We start from the raw sequence: 11373 nt of genomic DNA, 5'->3' as shown, positions 1-11373 counted from the left end.
AAATGTATAAAATCTTGTATTATGCCTTTTTGGCATTTGTAACACATTTTGTACAATCTTTACAAATAGGAATCAATAGCATCCAACTTATAATACACTAGCTTTCCGCCCGCGGCTTCGCCCGCGTTCTCAAAGAAAAAACCGCATAGTTCCCGTTCCCGTGGGATTTCCGGGATAAAACCTATGCCATGTGTTTATCAAAGTTACCCTCTATATGTGTGCTAAATTTGATGCAAATACATCTAAGGAATAAAAAGTTTCATACAAACTTCTATCCCCTATTTTACCCCTTTAGGGGATGAATTTTCTAAAATCCTTTCTAAGGGGACGCCTACGTTATGACATCTACCTGCATGCCAAATTTCAGCCCGATACGTCCAGCGGTTTGGGCTGTGCGTTGATAGATCACTATATCAGTCACCTTTGAGTTTTATATATATAGATTTATTCCTAATTTCTCATAAGCAAACCTAGATTATTATTTTTGTTATCAGTGTAAGCTGTTGATTGTTGAATAAAAAATTGCCTAGCTTTTTTAAAGCCATACATTAAAATGTTTCTTTCATTTCATGATAATCATAAAGGTATAAGAAAATAAAAAACACTGTTCAATTAACCATTATTTTTAATCTTGGATTTCTTATTTTTACGCTTTTTCTTTGCCTTCTTAGCTGGAGGTTGCTGTTCAGTTTTATTGTCCTCATCGTCACCATAGCTGACTGTAACAAAAGCACCAACTTTCCTTTTTGGAGGGTTTGGAGCATCATTATTTGAGTCTTCACTGTTACTATCTTCATTTTCAACTTCTTTCTTCTCATTGTCATTTTCTTCATCTGTTTCTTCTTTTTTTATCAAATGACTTTGCCTATTTAGTGCAACACATGTGATTCGACATGCTGCATTGGCACAACAGATTTCTTTCAATTTTTTGTCATCAACTGACCAAGCTTTTATTTCACCAGCACTTGATGCAGTGTACAGCATGTTGTTTTCAAAATGTACGCATTTTACTCGTTTTCTATGGGCAGGATATGTCTGTGCTTGTGTTTCAGATACACTTACACTTAAAATGTTTCCATTCTCTAGCCCTACAAAGACTTGTTCATCAGTGCTCCATTGTACTGTTGTTGGTTTAGAATTACATGTAATATGCTTTTCCAATCCTGCTTCACTTATTTTCCATAAATCAACAGTTTGCTGCGAGACAAGGGAAAATCTATCCCCGCCTGGTGAGAACTTAATTTCTGTTGGTAGTGTTATACCTTTACTAGCTAAATTGATGGTAAAAGCTGGTCTTCCTTTAATAAGATTCCATGTTCTTAAAGTCTTGTCTCCTCCTAAGCTGAGGACTAATTTGTCTGATGGATGAACTGCTATGGCTGTTACTGGTTGCCCTTAAAATAAAATAATTAAACAGGTTTAAAACTAAGAAAAAAACCTTATTTGTACAGTATATTGTACAGTTTTACTAATTATAATTATATAAAGAAGTCGCTTTTACCTCCATGGGCCTTTTTCCAAACTTTTTCAAGTTGCCAATTACCAGTTCTTGTCACAATTATAGACCCATCATCACTCCCAGTTAGCAAGTGTGTACCACCATGTGTGAATGCTACTGCGTTTATTGTTCCATCGTGGTTCATAAGAACAGTATGCTCTTTTCGCGTTTTCAAATCTATGACAACAACTTTGTCATCAGTGCCACCAGAAGCTAAAAATTTCCCGGCAATAGAAATACACCTTACAGACGCAGTGTGTGAATGAGTAGCGAATGTTTGCTTTAATTTTGTTGCCTAGAAAAGATAATAAGATATAATAAAATAGTAAAATAAATATTACAACTCTTTGGAACTTGAGATTATTAAAGATAATATAAAGACTAAGGAAAAGAAAATATCGTATCCCACTTCCTGCATACAACTCAAAAATAGCTAGACGAAGTCCATCTTACTCACTCATCCACACTTACAATAATGTCTGCAAAACTAAATCACTGAAGAATTGTAACTTGCACAAATGCAACAAGATAATGAAATCCTGGCTTCACGAATTAACGTATAGCGACACAGAAGACCTGGTTTAAACGTAAGAATGAAAACAAAGCAATTAATAAATTTTCTTCTCGTCCGTTTTTGGAACAAAATATAAAGCATTGATAGTACAAATACACACACAGAAGTATAAACTCACACTCAACCACACACACACACAATCACAAACACACTCACACACACATCACACACGACTCTCATATACACAATCACACACGACCCTCTTATACACAATCACACTTTTTGTTAAATAAATAATATTTCTATTTTAATGTCAAAGTGTTCCTATGTAACTAAACTTTAGACATTTTAGAGACCTGTATAACATTTCTTAGATCCAAGACACAGGCAACAGCCTAGTTTGGATCTCCTATAAAACTGTAATGTACTGCTTTTTTGGTAAATAAAGATTTTTATTTTTTATTATTTTTTTTTATTTATATTCTTACCTCATCTTCAGGCCGTAAAGAGTAACCTAACAAAAATCCTTCATATGTTCCAACAATTAATTCATCCATTGCTGCTATTTTTGATATGTATTCAATTAATATTTCGTTTTTTAGTTCAAATGTAATTCACACGCCTGAACCATGTTATATGACAACATAACCTCAAATTTCAAAAGAGAACTGAGAATGACATTCTGTCAAACTCAAAGTCAAGTGACATCAATCAACCCATATAAAAATCCACAGGTAAGTAATACATGTAGGTAAGAGAATCTTTTGTCGCATTTAAATAAACATTCGTGTACACGCGCGTTTTACATAATTTAATGCTCATTAATTCGTTATCCATCATTCGCACGAATGTGTAATTAAGCAGGATTCAAATCCATAGCACAGAGTTAACCTACCCTTCGTAATTTAAGTACAGACTTCGCATGGTTGTTATATTATTTTGTATTATGTACAATGTGTTAATTTTTACAATAAAATAAAATTACAATCCACTTGTTTAGAATTTAATAAATTCAATTCGGGAAGATAAAGACTATATTAGTAGTACCGTAGCTCTTTTTCTAAAATTAAATATAATTATTTAATATCTGCATTATATTATATAGTCTACAATAATGCTACAGACAATAAATAAAAAAAACAGTTTTGACAACGTCAAGAGAAGAAGCTTTGATTTGATTCCTGTTTTTCAGAGAAAGTTCTTATTTTTATCCAATTAAACATAAATTACAATATTTTTAAGGAGATATTTAAAGTAAAAACATTTGCTGTGGTGGGCGAAAAGATATTTCCATTCTGGTGAGTGATTATATACATAATCACAGTGTTGATTCTGAAGTAATATTCTTAGCAGCTATCGATCTCTATAGCATTCGTTTATCATTTTACTGTACAGGATTCCCAAAAGAGGACTTATTTAGACATTTACAAGATGGATTTGGCGGAGACCATGAAGAACGTATTGGCTAAGAGTAGCGGGAGTGGAACCACTGCAGCGAGCGGATCGAGCTCGGCGGCACCACACGGTGCTGAGGGCTACGTAACCGAAAAGCTTTACATGCTTTTGCAACTTTATTTACAAAATAAAGGATGGAGCCCCAGTATAGAGTTATTACAGTGTTTCAGTGATCTCAAAGAGTCTTCCATGCTTCCAAGTGCAACTTATTTACAGTGGGTGCACATTTTTATTACATTTTTAAAATGAAATTCATTAACTTTGATCAGATCTTTTAAGATAAACTAATATACATCTGGTATATTTTATCTAAGCTTGACATCAGTAAATTTCCAATAAGAAAGGTTTTGGAAAAATCTTAAACAAAAATATAAAATATGAAATATTTTGAATACAAAATATGTGTTATAAATATTATTTTCAGAATGATGGCCTCAAGGGTAGGATTAGATGCCCAAGGGCGTCTCATATATAGAGAAAATGGCAAGATAATTTTACCATATGAGCATTTTGCTAATGCTGTGATGTTAAAACACATGAATGGTCCACATGGCTTGCATCTTGGATTAGAAGCCACTGTACGAGCTGTAAGTTACAACCAATACTTTTTAATAAATAAAAAATAAAAAAAAAAAACATTAAACATATATACAACTTAAACTAAATAACTTATTTTCAAGGTGGTAGAATCATATACAATTGGCAGAGAGCAATTTGGTATGGAAAAAGAATTTATAGTAGAAGTGGTACAAAATTGTCCAAACCCAGCTTGCCGATACTATAAGAATCAGTTGGAAATGACACAGAAATCGATACAACAACATTTATCTCAGCAACCTACTTACATACCAGGTATTTATACATTGTTTATTAAATTTTTGCATTTATCACTCATTTAAGCATTTAGATGAATATAACTTGAGAAATTCTAATAGGAATCACATTAAAAAAATGTGTAGACTTTTAATAAGTTAATTATAAACCATTTCTGTATTCAATAATTAAGTTTAAAAACACTCATACTGAATAATCCTCTTAAAAGGGTGCCAAAAAAAATATTCTTTAAAATCTGCTGCTGCTAATGAGAAAGAAAGACAAATACACAAACAAACACACACATTTTCGAAAATATTGGATTCCAGACGCAGGTAGTTCGAACCTATCAGATAGCCAAGCGGTAGAGCGTCTGCTGCGCGGCGCGGCACTGCCGCAGGACTACCAGCTGCCGCTCGCACCGCACCTCGCCGCTCTCAGTGAGTTGTTAAGTAAAAATCGCTTTTATTACTATTATATTTGTGTATGTTTTAGACTTTTAGAGTATATGTATGAAAGTTATTGTCATAATGTTGCTTATTTGTTTATCTGGTTTTTGGCGTTTTTGGTATAAAATTTTAAGGATGATAAATGATTTAATAATGATAATATGTCATTTTTTATCGGTAACACCTTATAAAAATGTTGCTTTTTAAATTTATTTGTAATTTGAGTTGTAACAGTAATTTGAATGTCTAAAGCATTGCATATTTTTTATTTCAAAATGCTAATGTTGATAGTAATCAGAAATTATTATTCGTTGTAGCAAATTTGGCGGGTGACAAGTCAGATAGACGTACGGCAGACAAGTTGTCGCAGCATCAGCAAATGTTGCTGCAACATCAGAACAGGTCCCTTGGCCACCAGTCCTCTATCGACAAATATTCTACGCGTTCTTCTCAGTCCAGTTTGGATTCAAAGTCCAAGCATCATTACAGTGATGATCATAAGCTCACAGATTTTCTAAGGTAAGAGCGTATACGCACTATGCGGGTAGCCGCATTGCGGGTGGCCGTCCGGCTGACCGCAAGCACAATTATGTACGTAATATTCATTTCTATGCGCACTGCGATGCGGCTACCGCAGACCGCACAGTGCGCATAGAAAATAGAAATGAATATTACGTACATAATTGTGCTTGCGGTCAGCCGGACGGCTACCCGCAATGCGGCTACCCGCATAGTGCGTATACGCTCTAAGAGTTTGTAAGGGAGAATGAAATATAGTTTCGAATTTTTGATATTGTTGAGATCGTTTTTTTTTTGTATTAATTATAAGTTTGCCAGCTGAATCATGTACAATGTACATATTCAAATGAAACAGAGCAGACATAGAAATCGTTCGTATTTTATTTTTTTAATATACAGGGTGTTTTTTCAACAGTATTTAAATTTTTACAGAAGGTTCAGAATCGATGACAGAATCAATTAATGCATTTAAAATGAGTATTATAAATTGTAATTTTTATACATTTTAATTGCACAGAGCGAATCTGGAAAGTCTCGAGTCGCTATCTGGCAGCGAGCGCAGCGGTGGTGCGGCAGGTTCGGGTTCAGGGTCGGCGGGCGGGCAGGAGCGCGTGGTGCGCGCGTTCGCGGAGCTGGCGCGCAACCTGCAGCGCATGCGGCCCTGCGTGCGCCCCGCCATGTGCAAGCCGTACGGCAAGCAGAGCGAGCAGCTGCAGAAGAGTGAGTGTGACACATACACACAGCGCGGAGCTGCACATACATACACATACCGGCATGTTACACAGCGTGGTGCACACATACCGGCATCTTACACAGCGCGGTGCACACATACCGGCATTTTACACAGCGTGGTGCACACATACCGGCATTTTACACAGCGGCAGGAGCGCGTGGTGCACACATACCGGCATTTTACACAGCGGCAGGAGCGCGTGGTGCACACATACCGGCATTTTACACAGCGTAGTGCACACATACCGGTATTTTACATAGCGTGGTGCACACATACCGGCATTTTACACAGCGTGGTGCACACATACCGGCATTTTACACAGCGTGGTGCACACATACCGGCATTTTTTTTTAAAGTAGAACATGCTTTTTCATATATTCAAGAACATCGAGGTGCTGGTTAATTATTATCGGACACTATTGCATCAGTGGTGGAGTTCAGTCGGTATTGACCAAACTATTGGTTTCTGTCGAAACGCTTTCAGTAATAGCGGATTAATTCCCAAAAACATTCGCGATGGAAACCCCTCGGTGGAAACCCGTCTCCGAGCCAAGTGCAACCTAGAGCGGCACGGCGGTCTGCCATCTCTACCCTCCTGGGGGCGACGTGATTAAACAAAGTCCCATGTCCCCTAGTGGGGTAAGGCCTAAGGGGCAGATGTATTATACATCTGTTTCACTGATCGATTTTCTTTAGGGACAAGTAGGTGATCAGCCTTCTGTTTCCTGCCAGACCAAGACATTTTTTTTTCTTTGTCTCCACCGGGAATCGAACCCAGGACCCCTCGGTTCTACGCTCACGCGTTAACCACTGTACCAAGGAGGCGGTCATGGCATCCCTGGTGGGGACGTGATTGGAACACGTCTTACGCTGCCTCACCACGGACGATGAAATACAGAACCCTATTCTTCGCCCGGCGCCTTCGACACATACAGGCATATACATAAACAACACATGCGCATACACAGACATTTATACAGGCTGTCTCACCGTCGGTGAACTAAGCTCAAAGGGACTTTCAGTTTTACATATACTGAATACGTGAAAGTATTTTTCATAAAATTCCAAACGCATTTTATTTCTTATAACACGAATTCTTTAAACTATTTGGCAAACTACCTCAAACTGGCAACGCGAACGTACCTTTATTTTTAAGATTATCTGTTCATAAGAACAATGCCCAAACCCATCGGACCGGTACATTCCAGCTGCGCGAAACTAGAGATGATTTTTTTTTTTTTTTTTTTTTTTATTTGGCTCACAAATCGAAGTTGTCACTTAAATAGCCCTAAGAACAATTCACCAGAACAAAACATTTGCGGTGCAACTCCTAAAACCAGTGAGCACATCGTGCCCAGTAAAACTACATAAAATAACACTACTACTACTATTATTTTAGGTACTCAAATATGATAACAGAGTTTAGAGAAAAAAATAATGAAAAAACATTTCTTTACTTGTATAAATATTTTTATGTAAATTTATTTTCAGTTCTTCTGGATACAATTCAACTAGTACAGTCACTTCGGAGCTATTTGCCGCCACCACATATCCAAGTTACGTCTTGGAAGAACGACGACAAGTTACGGTGAGCTTTATTTTCTTTTGCATTTAAAATTAATAGCCATCACACTAACATGAATATACTTACATGTTTAAATTTATTATTATTAAGTAAATGTTTTTAAATGTACATATTATAATGTCTAATCAAAAAATTGTAGTCAAATAATGATTTTAATTATGATTATTCAAAGTATATAGATATTAAAATATAAGAATGAATTCTATTGATATCTAATTTAAAAAAATATATATAATTATTCAGGTGTTTTTCCACAAATAAGGCGCGAGAACGTGTAGTGAGGAATGTGTTTGTAAATAACCAATCATATAGCTTTATTTAGTTTGAACTTTGAAGCGATAGTTTTGGTTATTTACAAAAACAATTATCTCTACACATCTTCGCACATTATTTGTGGATAAGCACCCTTATACCAGAAATCCATACTAATATTATAAATGCGAAAGTAACTCTGTCTGTCTGTTACTCAATCACGCCTTAACTGCTGATCCAATTTGCATGAAATTTGGTATAGAGATATTTTGATACCCGAGAATGGACATAGGCTACTTTTTACCCCGGGACATAGGATAGGTTTTATCCCGGAAATCCCACGGGAACGGGAACTATGCGGGTTTTTCTTTGACTGCACAGGCGAAGCCGCGGGTGGAAAGCTAGTAAAAAATAAATACGATTTTTTATTTTCAGCTCGAATAACATGGATGAATTGGAGAGTCGTAAAATAGTGAGTGGCAACTAGCAGTCGGACGGTGATTGAAGTGTTCCCAGTACATGACAATGCTTTATATTGTCTATCTTGTGTTTTATTCCTACTATTGGCAACTGTGGAGTTGTTGTCGTTTCATCCTCGAAATTAGTATTAGGGCCGATTTTTCAATGCTTAGATAAAACTTATTCGTCGAATAATGTATAAAACTACCATTTTAAAAACGTATTCTAATTGCCCGTATTTGACAGTTTATGTGACATTTTAATATTATCGTGTAATACTTTATTGGACGGATAAGTTTTATCCAAGCATTGAAAAATCGGCCCTTATTCGTATAACCTTTCGGCCAGTTATACATGTATTCCTATTGTATCAATATTTTGTATTGATTATATCCAAATTATTTTGTTATCAATATAGATAATTAATTAAGATTATATTTTCATGTCTCGCTTAGTTGTAGATTTATTTGAGTATTCTCATTGTTTATGGTTATTTTATTATTTCAATTATATTGTATAGCGATACAAATATTATTGAATGCTTGTCTATGTTTTGTTATAGTCTGTTTTACGCGGGAATCCGTATCTGATCATTTACATTTTGTATTTTTTATGTTGTGTTGGTGTTTATATGTTTAGATATTTTCTTAATATTTAAGTATTTATTTATTTGCTTCTATATATTTTAATTATGAAGCTTTTGTGTACTATATTCAAATACACTTTTATATAATGCTATTCTACTTGCGTAAAAGTAATCTCATTGAAGTATCTTATGTGCATTATTTACACTGTGATAGAAGTGTAATAGTTATAGTGTGGTAGTATTGTGTAAGGTTTTCTTAACTTTAAGTAGTTTTAGGTTAATTATACCTATATCTAATATAACAGACGAGCGAAAGTTTTAAATTATATGTGTGCGAAAGATTAATTTTTTGTGTTCGTGTTTTGGATTGATTTTGACAAAATTTCTCTGGTATATTTTACAGTGAAAGATAAAATCTGTATTGTATTAGAAACTAAATTATCGTAACATTATATTGTTTAAAACGTTCGCTTCTGTATATCTATTGAGGATATTTAATATTATATTTGGCGAAAATTTTTTATAGGAATACATTTTAGCCACCAAAATGTTTGTACACAAGTTTTAAATTGATGTCGCCTTCATATGTTAATAACATTACGAAAAATCACAATATGATGACTGTAGGTTTTATTGAAACTGATATTTTAATGATTTTCGTCAATTTTATACAAATAGGTTAGCCTGATTCATGATTATGTATTTGTTTAAACTTTAAAGTATTACGATGTGTTAAGATCGGTGGGAGTTTGATGAAATTTAGTCAGTAAAATGGAAATTTGCCATGTCTTGTCTCGTGATGTATTGAATAGTATCGTATTGAAGACTGCAAGTAAACACGCGTAGGTTAGAAGGCTAACGCTGTATATAATAATATATTTATAAAGTTGTGTGTATGTATAATATAATACATGTTTATCGTGTAAAATATGTAGGTGAGGTTACTATTTTTAATTAATTTACAATTCGAAACGGTTTTATTTGTAATTTACAATAATGTATTTTATTTAGCTATTTTTTTTTTTACTGTAAGTTTATCTTTATTCAAACCCTATATTATTGTTTGGTTTATATTTTATAACCCGATTTTACAGCGATATATCATGTATGTTTTAATGATAAGTAATTACTAGTTGTAACGCTTGCGTCTTGCTTTTATCTTCCAAAACATCACGTAATATGAAAATATCGTGAGCTCGTTAGTGCAATAATAAGGCAAAGCCTAAATAAATTTTTTGTATCTTAGGAATGTAAGTCATGAATCGAAAGTAAGAGAAACGAGTGCAGTGGTGAGGTTGTAACTGTTAAATATTGGTCTCGGTATTTGTATTTGATAATTTTACCATCACATATATTATTCGTCACATTTTATTAGTTAAGTTTATTTTTTTGTACATTTTAGAAAATTTATAATAACCACGGGGCAAATGTTCGATTATTGTAGCCAAATAAATAAGGAGGCTTTAGTAATCTAACACTAACCGCCTAGATTAAGGTACTATCAGTAACTTGAAGTATTATTATGAAAAATCACACGAATCTCTCTGTATTAATATGAATATTTCTAGTCAAAATTTCGTTTATATTTGAATTGGCATTTTTAACGTATTATATATTGAACATATCAGTTGTATAGAAACTGTCATTTGTAGATATGATTTTACTTGATCTCGCACAAAGTATCATTTCCGAACCGAATATATGTTGAGTTTTATTCTTTAGCCAGTGTACATGTGCTATAATTTAGTGTAGCAATCATAAATATATTATACATTATCATCCATTGGATATTTGTTTTTAGTACGTTTGTATTTAGCCTTTATATAAGTTCTGTTCTGTTATCATTTTGGTAACAAAGCTTAGTGTTGTATTCAACATTTTATTTCTTAGGTCTCGAAACAGTGTGTTCTTCCCTATAAATCCTATATGATCTGGCATCTGGAAACACTAAAACTGTGATAAATTGTAATTAGTACACTTTATTGGCTTTATTTTTGGTCTGAATTTTTATGTCAAAATTTTTCATGTATTATGTTTTAGATGTAACTTTAATTGTATTTGGCCTTGCCATGTAATTTATGTCGTTTAAATTTAAAAATGTAAAACAGTGAAAGCAGCGCTTAAAATAAATGGATTGATTTCATTACTTCTTTTATTTCTATTTTCAAACCTTTTTTGTCCTTCCTTGGTAAATTGAACGAAAAATGCATGATCATTTTTAGGAACGATGCATAACAATAAGAATATAACTACATAGATAAGGAGAAAAAGAAAAATTTGTTTACTCGGTAAAATTTTCCACCTATTCGCTCGGTGGTTTTAAAATCACTCAATCGATATGTTCTGTCCTGTGGTTCTATCATTTGACGGTGCATTCAGAGTTCAGACCAAACGAACATAGAGCTAGAGCATTCTTTCGTAATCTGTAACCGAAAAATCCTATTCAGTGTTGTTCAGTACAAGAACATTGCATAGTCTCTTCGAAAGCATTAAAAACAACGATGAATGCT

At 34.0% G+C, this 11373-nt stretch overlaps 2 protein-coding genes across 4 annotated transcripts; one reads left to right on the top strand and one right to left on the bottom strand.

The window, feature by feature from the left end:
* Nucleotides 1-607: 607 nt before the first annotated feature.
* On the bottom strand, nt 608-2674 carry LOC149484128 (p21-activated protein kinase-interacting protein 1-like). The gene is made up of 3 exons (XM_089701666.1): nt 2501-2674; nt 1502-1793; nt 608-1394 (listed from the first exon to the last, which is right to left on the bottom strand). The coding sequence occupies exons 1-3, from the start codon at nt 2567-2569 to the stop codon at nt 613-615; spliced, it is 1143 nt and encodes a 380-aa protein (XP_089557792.1). The 5' UTR covers nt 2570-2674; the 3' UTR covers nt 608-612.
* Nucleotides 2675-3151: 477 nt separating this feature from the next.
* LOC149484127 (uncharacterized) lies at nt 3152-10997 on the top strand. 3 transcript variants are annotated; one of them, XR_016316385.1, is made up of 10 exons: nt 3152-3310; nt 3408-3682; nt 3892-4054; nt 4148-4319; nt 4610-4732; nt 5047-5248; nt 5766-5968; nt 7473-7569; nt 8254-8682; nt 8733-10997. XR_016316385.1 is itself a non-coding variant. In XM_089701665.1 (9 exons), the coding sequence occupies exons 2-9, from the start codon at nt 3444-3446 to the stop codon at nt 8303-8305; spliced, it is 1239 nt and encodes a 412-aa protein (XP_089557791.1). In that variant the 5' UTR covers nt 3152-3310; nt 3408-3443; the 3' UTR covers nt 8306-10997. The 3 variants fall into 3 exon arrangements, 2 of the variants coding, with proteins under 2 accessions (XP_089557791.1, XP_089557790.1); XM_089701665.1 differs by having other exon boundaries at nt 4610-4720; nt 8254-10997; XM_089701664.1 differs by having other exon boundaries at nt 8254-10997.
* Nucleotides 10998-11373: the final 376 nt, after the last annotated feature.

The sequence above is a fragment of the Colias philodice genome, chromosome 12, assembly GCF_061535455.1.
Source record: "Colias philodice isolate Cphi_HAF_F1 chromosome 12, ilColPhil1 Martin Lab GWU primary, whole genome shotgun sequence".
Lineage (NCBI taxonomy): Eukaryota > Metazoa > Arthropoda > Insecta > Lepidoptera > Pieridae > Colias > Colias philodice.
This window is presented reverse-complemented; position numbering and strand designations above follow the sequence as displayed.